This window comes from Chelonia mydas, chromosome 11 (genome assembly GCF_015237465.2).
Source record: "Chelonia mydas isolate rCheMyd1 chromosome 11, rCheMyd1.pri.v2, whole genome shotgun sequence".
In the NCBI taxonomy this organism is placed as follows: Eukaryota; Metazoa; Chordata; order Testudines; family Cheloniidae; genus Chelonia; species Chelonia mydas.
This window is the reverse complement of record NC_051251.2, coordinates 10,481,761-10,497,055: the sequence shown is the minus strand read 5'-3', so window position 1 is coordinate 10,497,055 and position 15,295 is coordinate 10,481,761. Positions and strand designations below refer to the sequence as shown.

General features: G+C 45.5%; 1 protein-coding gene across 6 annotated transcripts in view; it reads left to right on the top strand.

Annotated features, from left to right (window-relative positions):
- Positions 1 to 15,295, top strand: part of SEMA5B (semaphorin 5B) — a 354,318-nt gene that overhangs the window by 293,618 nt on the left and 45,405 nt on the right. For all 6 annotated transcript variants that reach the window (XM_007071886.4, XM_037912502.2, XM_043525271.1 and 3 more), the window contains one exon: positions 7,626 to 7,743. In XM_007071886.4, the coding sequence (XP_007071948.2) occupies positions 7,626 to 7,743 (118 nt within the window). The remainder of the gene's footprint in view (positions 1 to 7,625; positions 7,744 to 15,295) is intronic.

Below are 15,295 nucleotides of genomic sequence, written 5' to 3'. Positions count from 1 at the left end.
AAGGTAGTTTAATTTCAGAAGTTATTTTTATGTGTCAGGCTTTAATTTATATGATTAAAACACAATATATGCAAAGTGGAAATCACGGAAGCTGGTAGTATGTAGGCGATAAACTTCACATACACACTTCTCTGTCTTTGTGTTCTGACATCATGCACCAAACTAATGAACCTCATCTAGCCACTGTAAATGCTACTATCACCCTACCACTGTGGTCTGGGGGCTGGTTTCTTACTGGGCAGTACCTTACTCAGTAAGTAGTTCCATTGATTACTTGAAGGGTAAAGTCCTACTCCAAATGAATAATGGGTGGCAAAATCTGGCTCTGAATGTGTTGCATTGTTTGGCAGAAAAATGAAGTTGCAACTTGACCAGCATCTGACTGCAACAGCTCAGTTCCAGTCCACTTGTCTGTTCAGTGGGAAAGATAATGGATTTGCACAGCTCACGAGCCCATCTCTATGGGTTTAAATTTTTAAAGGTATCGAAATTCCAGGGATTGTTTGAGTTGGTTTTTCTTTTTAATCTTATTTTCATAAGCCGTGAACATCCTTTGATTCTGACTCTGCTCTCTTCACGCCATCTGGTTTTAGGGAAGACAAAAGTCCACTCTCCTTTGCGTGGGTTATTGAGACTGTCAGGAATTATGATTTGGTTGGCTGGAAGCTAATATGATTATTTGTTTCGTTCGTACCCTCTGCAGGTTGATGTTAGTGGGACAATAAGCTAACCTTGTCAGGAAATGCCAGTCTGCCAAACACAGTCTTTAGGCTCATAGCTAATCAACAGCAATAAAGCACCTTATTGCTTACAAAACGCTATCCTCTTTGCATTAGCCAGGCTGCTCTGTGTTTGAAACCTATTAATATGGACTCCTAACATCTCAAAGCAAAGTTCAGTACTGTAGCTCAAAAGATTCTGGCTCCCATCTCCTTCTATGACTTCATGTTCTTTATCAGTCCCCAGTCTTCCTTAAAACAAAGGAATAACATAAACAGTGTCCACCCACCCTGGGCTTAATAAAAGTCTTGCGTCCCTCCTGGGTTTTTTCTCAGCAATCTGCTCCTTGTTCCGGAGAGTGGCTGCGGGGCTGCTTCCCTGGGCCTTTTTTCACCCTAGTAGTCTGAGATTGGCATGAAACATAACCTCTGCCACTCTGTAGCCCCTAGCTTTCTTCCATCTCATTTCTCTTCTCGTACCCTGCCCTTTATACAGGACAGTGTCCACAGGGCTGCTCCCCTGGACCTTCCTTCCTGGACTCTTTCTACTGCAGGGACTATTGTAAGAGTCTATCCCTTTCTGGCAGTTTTCTGTGCAGACACCCCTCCTCTGCAGCTCTTATAAGGAGCACTGACTCCTTGCTCAGCTGAATCTGATTAGTGAGCAGGGCTAGCTGGCCTCAGGCCTGTGGCCCTTAAAGGGTCATGCCAGCCTGTTACACCCTCCCTCACCCACCTTCCAGAATTAGTTGCATTTACTTGCAGAGTAAAGAGAAAGGGAGTGAAAAAGAGGAAAATGGAAATAGAGAGGAAGGGCATGGGGAGAGCAAGAGCATTGTGATGAATTGCTGGAGAGCCTTAGCTGAATATCTGTTCATATAAATGCCATGTGGTTGCTTTGGGACTCTTGGTACAGAAGAGCACATTTCCTTGTTGTCTCTCCCATGGTAATCAGAAGAGAGGACAGAAGTTACAGTAATTCTTGCTTTCCTTTGGTCTGTCAAAGCCTAATCTCTTGGGTCTGCTCTACTGATTTTAAAAGGTCTATTTATTACAGTCTAAAGCTTTTATCTGTCAGGGAAAACTGACCAAAAGATGGAGTCATCTTGTGCCATCAGTACATCAGAGGCTGGATTGGAAACTTTTGAACTGCAGACTTTTAAACTTCAATGAAAATTTTAAGGGAGAAATTGTTCAGTTCGTGAACAAGAGTTCCCAAGTGCCCATGTCACGGAGTGAGCTGCTGCTTTGCACTGCACACTGGAATGCCTAAGGAGGGCGAGGAATCCCAGTGGACTAGTCTGTATTCCACCCTGGCCCCGTGGCCCACCGGGGATATTTGTTGGCGGCTCCTTCACGGCTATGTACCTGGCACGGTTCATGACTTCCCCCAATAGCTGTTCCTTCTGTGGCGAGAGGGAGACCCTGGCACGCATTTATATCAAGTGCGCCTGGTTGCAGCCCCCCTTCCGGCTCCTCCAGAACTTACTCCTCTGATTCTGGTTTCACTTCTCCCCACATCTCCTGATTTACGCACACCCTGTCTGTGGCTCCACAAAGTTGCAAGACCTCCTTGTCAGCCTCCTCTTGGCCCTGGTCAAAGTGGCCATCCACTATACCTGGAGCAGGAAGCTAAATTTGGGGGGAGGGAGTGTTCTGTGACTGCAGGCCCTACTTCCAGTTCTCCCTCAAGTCATGTCTCTGGGTAGAGTTCCTCTGGGCCACCTCCACTCGCTCCCTAGTTGCTTTCCAAGAGTAGTGGGTGGTGTCTGTGCTTCTGTGCATGGTGTCCCCCTCTGGATCCCTGCTTTTATACCTGTGACCCTCACAACCATTCCTGTTTTTTCATTTTTTGTCCCCTGAACTTATTTGAAGCCTGGGTCCAGTGGCTCCTCCCCTTGGGTTAAGGGGAGGGGCCTTTAGATGTGTGCGGGCACATGCATCCCCAGTGCTTCAATAGGTGCACATTGGAATAAACATTCCCTTTAAGGAATAAACATTCCCTTTAAGAAACAACTGTGTTCACAGGTCAGATGTTTTTCTGGGTCATTTAACTCGTATTGGGAGAGTCTGTGGTAAAATTCAGGCCCCTAAAACCAAACCCCACAACTGCAACAACAAAGGGCCCCCTCATTTTCATTGCTCTGCGAGAGAAAAGTTCTCGTGCGGTGGTCAGCACAGAGATGGTTGGCCACACAATGCTGGCTTCTCCTCCTTGTTTTCAGATACTAAACTGCATCATAACGACATAAAAATTCACAAATACTTTCCCAATAAGCCGCTGCTGCATGGCCGGTATGTGATTGGGAGTAGGGATGGGGGCTGGCCCTAGTAATTATGGAATAAGGATAGGAGACAGATACTGAGTGGTGAGGAGTGGGGAGGGAGACGGGGCCTGGGTGATGAGAGAGAGGCAGGCAGAGCCAGGGCAATTGAGGAGTGGGGACAGGAGGCAGCGCCTGGGTGATTAGAAGGGGAGGTGGGCCTTGATCAGTTGAGGAAAGGAGATAGGAGGCCGAGCCTGGGTAGTGGGGAATGGGGCCAGGAGGCAGGGGAAGTTTTTCTATTGACTGTAGTGGGCTGTGGATCAAATCCTACTTGCTGATTCCCCACCTGGAGCCTTAATCCTCCGTCTGTGTTATCCCATCTCATTGCTGTGGAAATTATTGTTGTTTGACAACTGACAGTCCTGTGGCTCCAGAGCAGCAGGCAGCAGGTGCATTCTTAAGGAGGAGTTCCTATTTTCATGCAAATGTCCCTGGTGAGTGAAAGTAGGGAGCGAGTGACAAAATACCCTGTGCAGAAGATACCAGCAGAATTGTTTCTAAGTTCGGGGTTTTCAGTACAGTATATGCCATTAGGCACCAGATAAGACATTTATTGCAAGCCAATGAACTAAAGTGAATCACTGTTGATACAAATACCTTGTCATCATAAACGCAGCCCAGCAGCTGTACATGGAGAGGTATTTTCCTGACTCAGTGAACGTGTTGCAATTATTAATCAGCATAAGGGGTCCTGGTGCGGGGGGGGGTGGTTTGCTGTCCTCAGCATCTTACTCTTCATGCACATCCCACCCTTTGGGACTTCATCAGGTAAGTCAGTGGGCAGCACCATCAGCATTAATGTAATCGCTATTCCCTGCTGTGTTCTGGAAGGCCCCCAGGGAAAATTTCCCTGGGGGGTGGAAAGGGCTAGTGGATTGATTCCCTGGCAATGTTGCTTCAATGGGAGTTGTGATGGCAAGGGGCAGGGAGGAGATGATATTGTATCATTTGCTCCTTGAGGCGCTTCTAATCAGCCACTTTAAGACTCTACATACTGGATGAAATCCTGGCCCCATTGAAGCCAATGGTAAAAGTCCCATTGACTTCAGTAGCATCCTCTGAGTTTCTTTGGGGGCAGGGACTGTCTCTCGCTATGTCTTGTACAATGCATAGCACAATGGGGCCCTGATCCTGATTGGGGGCTTTTGAGCAGTACCAAAATGTAACTGCTACATGATAATATTTGTAAGTAGTTTCCACATGTATTTTCTATTCTAAACACACGGAAATACCGTGGTGTCGTAGCTACCATGGTGTGACAATGCTGATTTACTGATGGTGACTATTGTATGGATATTATTGTTCCTTAACATTTATATTACGGTAACATACAGAGGCCTCAACCAAATCAGGGTCCCATTTTTCTAGGCATTGCACATATAGCGAATGACAGTCCCTACCTCAGAGCCTGCAGTCTAGAAGGTGTCTAATTTGTCTTTTTATTGCATACATTGTTGTTTTTGCAATACAATTTATGTAGCATTTTGGGGTGTGTGTATGTGTACAGTATAATTCCAGTTATCAAAATGCCCTACATCCGAAAATCCTAGTTATTCAAAGCCACAGTGTCCCTCGCATGTAGCCCGATGTTAGTTAATAGCACTTCCGTTTGTCTGAAAACCTGTTTATCTGAAGTATTTGGATGTCCCCCAGCCCATTCAGATAAATGGGGATGTACTGTGTATAGGAGGGGAGGGGTGTGTGTATATATGTATATATACAAAGTGTGTGTGTGTTTATATTATTCATAAAATAAATAGGAATATATTTTTAAAAAATCTAAATGAAATGTGGATTTGAAAGTGTTTACTTAATGCATTAGCCAGACATCGTCTCTTGCTGTACTGTCTATTGTAATGCTATTTCCATTTATAAAAAGAAAAAAATTAAGTAACTTGTGTGTAAGTAAATACATTTCTCTTTAACCTAAATCGTATCTCTGTCAGTTGATAGGTTTCTTACGAGAACTGAACCAGATGGGTTCTGAATTTTGAAGTGAAGTTGACAGCACAGCTGTTTTGTTTCTAGATCTCAGCTGGTCACGGGAGCCAGCCTTGAGATGGGGAAATGTCTTGTTCTTTTTGATTATTATTAAATTATACCATGTATGTTCTGCAAACCAAATAGAGTCCAGTTCTCATGTAAGTGGCAGAGAGAGGGAAATGACACTTTGTTCTATTCATGTCCAGAGCCCAGTGAGTGCACACCTAGCACAAGATATAGCTCGGGTTAACTCACACAGTGTCAGCCTTTTGCCAAGCCCATTGCAATGAAGGCACTGGTTCTGTGATTCAGTTACTGATTGCCCATCAGCTGTGGGGGTTAGTGAGAGTGGCAAGAGAATGGCAGGCTGTGATTCACTGAGTGCACTGTTAAGGGTCTGTAACTTGCTGCTCTCAGCCGAGAGCAGCACATTAGCTACATGACATACGGTATAATAGTGCCAGCAAAGTGGTCAGTGCCTAACTGGGATATATTGCAGCCTGCAGGGTGGCTGTGGGCTGCAGCGCAGAACATACGGAGATTATTTTCTGAATTTATGCAGCACATGTTTTCCTATAAATTAAATTCAGAGGAAATGTGTATTTGTAATAGGGTGATGCTCACAACAGCCATCCCTGTTACGAATTACAATGACCTGCCTCTGATTGCTGAGTGTCTAGTGGACCAGCTTTATACAGTCGGAAGCAACCACATGTGCTCTGTCTCAAGGTCTGGAAGGATGAGCAGAGATCTGTACAGCTATATGCCGGATTCTTTTGTTCTTCTTCTCTGTGTTTTTCTCACTTCTTCCAGAAACCACACAGTTCCCTCCTGAAGTGCTGGGGTTACCTAGGGGTCTGAGCACATGCCATGCATCTTTCCAGGCTCTGCATTTGCTCAGTGACTATGTACGGTCCCAGAGAGGAGCTGCTGCCTTTGAAGTGCAAATGGCAGACAAGCACTTCCTATGAAAATGAATGCTACCCCATACTGTGGATTAGAACAGGATGGGCAGCCAAAACAGTACTATGGGGCTCTTTAGCCAGAATAGTAAGCACCGCAGCAAGTGTGTACCCTTCAGTGTCCTTGGGCTAGAGATCTCAAGTCTTTTTCTGTGTTAAAGCCTAGCCCTTTACTACTTCGGGCTGGATGAGAATTATCTATACCTTTTGCTCAGGTATTTTTAAGCAGTTTAAGGAAAACATAATGGAGAATCATTGTAACTTGTTCAATAAATAAATCTCTCCTTTAAAACAACCAAGAGACAATTGCATTGCTTGCTGTTTACCAAGTTTAAATCTTTAGTGAAACAGATGCCCTTCTGCACCATATGAGCAAATTAGAGAGTTGTTAAGTAATAAAAACATGTACCAGAGAGCAAAAGAATCAAGTGTTTGCTTTTGGGCAAATTGCTTTGGAATCAGTAGGACTAGTGCTACATCCAAGTGTTTTCAGCTGTGCTTGAGGGACATGATTTTTCATTTGTAGCTGATTATGGTCTAATAGGATTTCAAAGATTTCTGGGTGGGAATACTTCACATCTCATTTCATTTGATTTTTTTCTGATGTTTCACTTATCATACTGATACCTACCCTTGGAATGAATCTCATTATCTTCCTTTTTAGTTGCCTGGACTAGATTTTTCCCGTTGGTCCCATGCCACCATTTAATTGGCATTTTTGAAATCTTTGGGGGATTTCAGAAAGAGCAAAGCAGCAGTTTGCATGATAGCAAAGCATGGATCACTGAAATAAAGAGATGATGTTACAAATCCTTTTAGTTTTGGTCCTCCCTCTTCTTTCTCCCCAACTTGCACATATTCTGTGTGGCTTGTGCTATTACATTTTCATAATGAAAATTAAGGACTTGAAAGGAATCCGTGAGGGAAGTAACCAGTACAGCCCAAGATGGACCAGTCTGATCACTGACCTTTGCTGTCCAGTGATCGTGGTAGCCATAGTTATTTTTCTTTAGCAGCTCATAGGATGGGAACACACACATAGCTGTAAATATGGGTTTGGCAGGAAAATGAATGCACCCGTATTCAGAGCAGCCAAAGGCTCAGAAATAATATTCTGCTGTGACTGTTCCAAACTGACATCTTGATGTTAGGATTATAAATGAAATCATTGTTCTGACAAAGGCCAAGACTAATAGAAAGCCTTTATTACTGGCCCATTGGCTAATTCTGCTTGTCTAACCCCTTTGGATGGACATAGTGTCAGCAAACATGCTCACAGAGGATGCTTTGTGTGAGATCTGGCCTGGTGAAGGATTACTAGGGGGCACAAGGATATCTCAATGACAAGTGTTCCTGACTAAAATTCACAATTTCCGCCCCCCCAGGCCTCAAAAGAGAGTGACTGGGTTTTTAATCTACAGTTTGTATGAGTGATATTTGCTTTGTGTCCTATCACCCTTGTTATTCAACTGTTCTCTCGTTGCAAGCAGGTGGAGTGCTGCCTAAAGAAATGGTTTCTCCTGCTAAAATTTGGTGCAGTTGACAGCTGTCATACAGAAGCACTACACTTTAATATAGGTTCTTAGAGCTGGCCAATCTTAAAGAGCTCTAATCTGCTCTCTTTCCTCACACAGGGAATGTCTAGGAGCCAGGGACCCATACTGTGGCTGGGATAACAAACAGAAACGATGCACCACCATTGAGGACAGCTCCAACATGAGCCTGTGGACTCAGAATATTACTGAGTGCCCGGTAAGTGGAAATTAAAATAAAAGAGTAGAAAAATATATTGCACAGTGTGTCTGTGTGTGTGTGTGAGAGAGAGAGAGAGAGTGAGTGAGTGAGCATTATAGTCAGCCTATTGCTCAGAACATACGTTTCTATTCTCTAAGGTCTCTGAGTCCTGCTGGGGGCTTCCTAAACCCGCAGTTAAGTCAGAGCAGCCTCAAGGCTGCTTTAAGTCATGCACTACTTCTCTCGGCTCTCTGTGGGTGTGGGAAATGAGAGTAGCTGAAGTGCCGTGCTCTCTGGCCCTGCCCAGCATGTCCGAACGCATCTCTGACACACACCTTATATGAGGGACCGCATAGAGTTCTTGTGACAACTCTGTTCTAGCCAGAGAAACTCCCTGTGCTGGGCTATATTCTGTTGGAGAAGCAGAAAGAGGCTGAACATAAACAGAGAATCAGGCCGTGTGTGTGTGTGTGTGTGTGTGTGTTTGTTTGTAAGGGGGGAAGAATGCTGGAGTGGGGGGAGCATAAAGAAGGCGAGAGGGTGATAGGGTGTGTGTGTTAAAGTGGAGAGAATTTGATGTGTCAGTGTGTAGGCGCTGTTGGAAGGGAAGGCTGATGGTGTATATCTATATATGAGAGAGAGAGATGAAATTGTAACCCTCCACTCATCTGAGTAGGATTCAAACACAGTTTAAGGCACTCAAAGGGAACACTTTTCTGTTCTTGTCATGGTCTCTGAAATGTCATTGCAACAAACCAGCTTTGCATGCTTCAGTTTTGATCAGCAAGCTGGCTATCTTTCTGGCTGTCATACCCAGTTTGTGGCTGCAGTCTTCGAAAGCTGCATGGCCAAGTTAATTCCTGCTGCTTGAACCATATCTGTAAGATGGCAGGAAAGAGAACTACTCTGATTACCTTGCAATGTGGAAAATTAAAAGATTTCTCTTCAACCTCCATTGTTATCTAATGCCAATTAGCGTGCTAATGCTGCTAACTACAGCAGGCTGAGAAGGGGCTGGGTGGGTTATATCTTCAATGTGCTATTTATGTCTAGAGATGCTGGGATATTTATTTCCCTTATCTATCTTCTCAGAAAATTTCCCAGGAAATACTAGTCATTACTTCAATCCATCCTCTGCTTGGCAGGCTTAAGTCTTTTACCACTGGATCCAAAGGCTTGTGTGTTTATAACCCTCTAGTGTGGTGCTTCCTGATTGGACATGCTGTTATCTCTTCCTGTTTAATGCGTGTGTCTGTTGATAGGTGTGAGGTATTAATCCTGTAGTTCGAACACATCCGCCATGGCGAACGCTGGGGAACATGCAATTCCAGATAATTGTTTCAAGGTTATAAAGGCTGTACAGAATATTCAGGAGCATTCTGAATATTGTGTGCTTCTAGGACATTCGTTTCACCTTTGTGTTAGAATTTAATATGCAGATAGTTTTAGGATTTTTATTACTAATATATTAATTTTCATCAATGTAGTACTTTTCACTCCAAGTACTTTAAAAACCACATACATTACAGAAATAACTTCCTCTCTTTCTCCCCTTCCCCCCCTTAACTGAACACATCAGAGATTGATATAGAATGGAACAGCTGATTAAAGGCCCTAATTCAGCAATGTATGGAAGCATGCACCCAATTTTAAGTGCATGGTAAACACCTTGCTCAGTAGGGGCCCTACATTACAGTAAGCAGAGGAATGTTGTACCCATTTAAAAAGCAGTGGCATGTAGGTAAATAGAATGCAGTGACCCGAGTTGGAATTTGGCAGGGACACTGAAGTTAACAGGCCTGCCCTTGTGAAGAGTGCCTCTCTGTTATCTCTTTTGTTTTACTTCCTGTGTCTTGGAGAATCCAGATTTTTACCTTACTGGGTTTCAGGTACTTGATCCATAGTATTATCTCTCTCTCTCTCTCACACTCACGTTATTCAAGTTGCAAAGTCAAGCACTCAGGGGATTGGTCCTGCTTTGAGCAGGGGGTTGGACTAGATGACCTCCTGAGGTCCCTTCCAACCCTGATATTCTATGAAGTTCCAGGCGTAGCCCTGTGCTTTGTTCACTGCACTGTATTCAACTTCTGCTCTAGACAGAGAATGATTAACTTCCTCAGGAGCTTTTCTGTGGCACTTATCCCTGTAGGATCTGAGTGCTTTACTAATTACTTTACTTTCACAAAATCTCGTGAAGAAAGGGGTGATATTATCCCCATTTACAGGTGAGGAACTGAGGCAGAGAGAGTCTCAAGTCAGGCCCCTAGAAAATGAGGAACATGCAATTAGTGATCACCTGTGAAAAGTTTTTATGTAAGTGACTTGCCCAACATGACATTAGAACTCTGTGCAGAGGAAGGGAGAGAATCCAGTTTTCCAGGGCAGCATTCAACTGCTGTAACCTTAAGGCTGTCCTTTCTCTTCCTGCAGTCCCCTGCCTCATTCACTGTATGCTTTTCAACTTCTGCAACTAATGAGACAAGGGTCCTACAGACAACTGTCCTCTCTACTACACAACCCTGATGCATCCCCAGAGCAAGTCTATCCCGACAGGTTTCCCCTCTGCCCCACTGGTTCTCAGACCCAGTCTCTTTACCCATCCTCTCCTAGTCTCATTTTCCCATTTCTCTTCCTCTCCTATCCCCAGTTCCAGTCTTCCCCTACCTCATATATCTGTCTCTTGTCCCCTCTGTGTTTGAATCAGCAGCTTCATCCTCCACCCTGCCTGGCCCAGCAGGGGGACCATGAAGAGCACAGATGAAACAGTCTCTCTGCTCTCAGCTCAAGTGCCCAGACCAAGGCCTGGCCCAGCCCTCAACTGTCTAGAGCTGCAGTTATAAAGAAAGTCCTGCTCTGTCCCCCCAAGCATGGATAAGCTCTTCAGGGAATTCAGCCTGTAAAATCTAAGAGAAGTCTCTATTGAGCTTGTGCAAACTGTGATTTTTTACAAAGGCTTATAACTTGGCCAAATTTGGCAGTTTTCCTAGGGACAACAAAAGGCACATCCCTGATTCAAAGGGCACCTCTCTGCCAAATTTCAAACCCCTGCTCCAAATCATGGGGGCACTAGAGCTGATGAAAGAAAAGGACACCAGAAATTTTTAACATAGGGAAAACGATGCGTTTCTCCCTCGCCTTGCTCTAAGAAATGGCTGAAATTAATAAATCAGCCTGAGGCAGACACCTGTCATGGAAAACCAGCTCAAATGTCTGAGTTTGGCAAAGCTGTATGGAACTGAAAACGGGGTCTTATAATGAAAAGTGTCGGGCAGCATTAATATTAGGTGGTGCTCACGGGCAATGGGTGAAGCTTCCCCTGGAGGAGGCTAGCTCCCTGTCCCATCTCTTCCACCTGTGGCCCCGCCCACACTCCACCCCCACTCCAACCCCCCGCCACCACTGACCGCGTTCCTCCTCTCCTCTGCCCCCCACGAGGCTCCCCGCATCCCTCCTTTCCTCCAGCCACTCCCCTGCGAGGCCTCCGCCGCTCCCCACTTCCCTCCTCTTCTCCACACGTCCCCTTCCCTCAAGGCCCCCGCTGCTCACACGCTGTGCGTCCTTTCTCTCCTCCTCCCCTGCGAGGCCCCCACCGCCCGCAAGGACATGGTGAGCAGCGGGCAGGAGGGGGTGAAAGAGAGGAGGGACTTGGGACGGTGGGGGCCTTGCGGGGCAGGGGAGGTGGAAGACAGGAGGGATGCAGCAAGCAATGGGGACCTCCTGGGGCTGGGGTGGAGTGGAGAAGAGGAGGGACTCACCAGATAGCAACAGGCTGGGGGCGGGGTAGGGACAGGAAGAGGCTGGGTACAGGTGGGGTCTCCATGGCCCAGCTGTCCGCTGGCGGCAGCTGCACCAGGAGAGGCTTAGCCTCCCCTGATCTGTTACACTCGCCAACTATGGTGGTGCTACCATCTCCACCTATCGTATTTGACTATATATCAAAAATATCTGCTCTACATGAAAACAGGTCACTCTGGATTTTTAGCTTGGATTCTGAGCACTGCTGCTTTTGGGGCTGTTTCTGCATTCCTTGAACTCAGTGAGACGTTTAAGTTATGTGAGCAGTGGAGGATTGGACCCTTCTGCATATGTGGGTCTATTTATGATTAACAAGGACTCTCTTACCTGATCATGTAATAATTTCACAGATGTATTTGATATACAGATTTTTTAAAATGCATCTTGTTTATATGATAGCTATAAAGGAAACACCACGGAGACCTGTTCTGAAAAAGATCAATTCATGGTTTTTTATCCAAATTCCCGAGCTGGCTCTTTTCAAAATGTCACTACAAACCTAAGGATGGAATAATAATCCATACGTAATTTCTTAAGAAAAAAAACTTCCGATACTTGCAACGTGACATGTTTATAAATCTCAACATTTCAGCCATTTTGTTTATTTATTTAAATTTTGGGTTGTTTCCCAGTACCAGTTACAAGCCAATAATTATTTATCAGCTTTTTATTTTTAAAAACTGAAGCAATGGGCCATATCATACCATTGATTTCTAAGCAGAACTCCTCATGGAAATCAGCAAAAGCTTCTGGCTTAAAAATGAATCGCATGATCCAATATTTGGATTTTTAACTTTGGAAAGGCAAAAAAAAAAAAAGAAAAAAGAAAATCCAGAATCAAATGTTTGAAAGTAGCTCTCTTAATTTTCTAATTTTGTAACACCCAAGCTGTATTAATTTTGTGTCTGTATTTAAAATCACAAAAAGAAACAACGTACTCCTTTGGGACATCTTGCCTGGTAACCTTCAACCCAGAATGAATTTTTGCTGCTGAATGACAATCTGTTGAAAACAAAGGTTTGCAACAGATGCTTGAAACCCCTTAACCGCAATGTGACGAGCACAGTAACAGATCTAAATTACTTCCATGTCATTGCTGCGTATTGCCGAGGTTGTTAGAAGGACTGAGGGGGATGATGTCGGCTCTCAAAAGTGCCTAGTTAAAGCTTAACACAAGGCCAGATGGGTGAGGAGGAATGAGAGAGTTCTACTGCCGATTCTACAATTGACTCACTGTGTGGCCTCAGACGTGTCTCTTAACCTTTTTGTGCCTCAGTTTCCTCATCTGTAAAACTGGGGAAAAGATGCTTACATCACTGGCTAGTTCAGAATGATTGTAGAGCTCTTTGAAGCTGTAGAGTGATAAGGAATGTTGGTTTTATTTGCAGCTGTCTCTGGCTCAGTACTTGGGCCCGAGATGTTAGCCAGGGCCCCAGTCTGTTCCTTTCTTATCATTCTTGGAATGAGACCCCAAAGACCAATTTCCATGTTGCCTTTATTGGCAGTTTCACTTTAGCTGCAGGGTTTTGTGCAGCTCTGTGTGGGACATTTCACACTGGTGCTGACTCTTCTCTGATTCCCTTCTGTCTTCCCCCAGCAGGGGGAGCACTTGTGGGGAGGCAGGACCATATTCCTTGCATGCCTCACAAGAGACGGCAGGAACCAGGGGCAACTGGAGGTGCAGTTGCTGGGTGGCAGAGGAGGCACGAGTCACTTCCTTCCAGGTACCCCCGCACTCCTGCCGCCTGTGTCCCTCCCTGCAGCCCCAGGCAGCCTGGGAACCAGCAGGGAGCAGTCAGAGGAGAGAGGTGCAGAGGTTGTCAGTTTCCGAGAGCTGACCCTGTGGCTGGGTGTTGTGGGGTTGGGGTTGGGTCTGGAAGTGCAAATGTCACAGGAGATGCCTGACACCTGGCGAGTCTGTTTCCTTTCACTCTGACCATACTGCGGAAGCACAGTTCTGGAACAGCTCCAGGTGACATGTCCTACTACACCTCTGTCAGAGCCCTTCAGATTGGGCTGTCTCTGTGGGAGCTGCAAGGGAGTTGTAGGCTCAAGACAACACACAAATTGCACATCCTCAGGAAGTGGCACTGGGAACCCAGTGGATCTCAGGCACAGTTATAGATACTGACACCTCTAGGGCCTCTACACTTCCTCCCATGGCGGGCTAGGGTGCCCTGCTGCCTCCCCTATAGCTGCCTCACTTCATGTAGCCCCCCTGTCGGAGGCCACAGCGCACATACTGCACAGAATTAGTTTCTGCTGTTTCTTCTATTCTGTTACGCTAGACAGAGCAGCCCAGAGCAGCAATATCCTGATGGCTGGTTCTGGCTGGAGTTTGTGAAGAGCACAGGTCTATTATTATGGCCGCTGGCAGAGCAAACCAAACTAAAGCAAGGTATGGGGGGAACCGTGCTCAGCAAACTCATCTCTCTTCTGTAAGGCCCTTGACTTCACTTTGCACCAGAATTTTACGACCTTACACTTGTGCATCGCCTAGGAGCCTCTGTGAGATGGGCAACTTCCTGTAGCAAAAGAAAGAGAGGGAGAGGGGTGGGGGGATGGGAGTGATTGTAGTATTAATTTCAATAGGAAGATTGTTTGATTAAATAATTGTCTGGGTGGTTGTTGGTTTTTTTTAAGTATAAATCATGACCAACGTGCAAGGTTATTTTTCATTTGTAGGGTAATTTAGCGATCTTGAAGGCATGAGATTAACAGCAAGCTAGGCATCGCACGAGCAGAAACTGACACCCCACCTCTCACACATATCAATCCTAGTCTGAAACTTCCCCTTATTCCAGTTTTTTGCACATGCATGATTACCCTGATGTTTTTATTATTATTATGTATTTGTGTTGTAATGCCTGGAACCCCCAAGTCACGGAGCACAAGCCCATAGTGCCAGGTGCTGTACAAACACAGAATGAGAACACAGCACTTGCCCCAAAGCTGCATATATTCGAGTTTTCTGGAGACGAGTGGCACAGCCTGCTAGATAAGGCACTGGACTGGCCACAGGAGACCTGTGCTCTATTCCTTGCTTTCCCGTTAACCTGCTGTGTGACCTTGAGCAAGTCATTTCACTTACCTGTCTGTGTCTGTTTCATCTCCCCTCCTTTCCCTGTGATATCTAATTAGATTGTAAGCTGCTTAGGACAGGGACCGTCTCCTACTATGTGTTTGTATAGCGCCTCGCACAGTGGGGCTCTGAGCTCAGCTGGATGCTACAGTCATATAAATAATAAATTCTAGGGGAATAGTCTCACACATCGCAGCAGTACTTTAGTAAACCATGGAGTTTGGGACTGTTAACACAGGAAGCCAGTGGTGAGGCTGCTAGTGGGCAGTGCCTACTGCCTATCATGCCGAGGAATATTGTCTCATTGCTCAATTGTTGTCCCTGTCTGTCCATATCCACCTGTTGTCTCTTGTCTTATCCTTAGATTGTAAGCTCCTTGGGGCAGGGACTGTGTCTTTGTTCTGTGCTTGCACAAGACCTAGCCCAGTGGGCTCGTGGTCCATGACTCAGGCTCCCAGGTGCTAGGGTAAGACAAATAAATAATAACCACAAAATGTAGTGGTGTCTTAAAGGCTGAGGCGGTGTGAGATGATATCCGAAGGTGTGGTGGTTTTGTGAGGTAGACAGACAATGCTCTTGTGGGTTGCGGTAGTCGCCTGAGGGAGCTTTGCTGCTTGTATACGCATGTTAGGTATGCAGGGTGGAATTCTGAGGGTAAATACTGGCTCAGCGTCGTCTGAAAATAACCCCAGC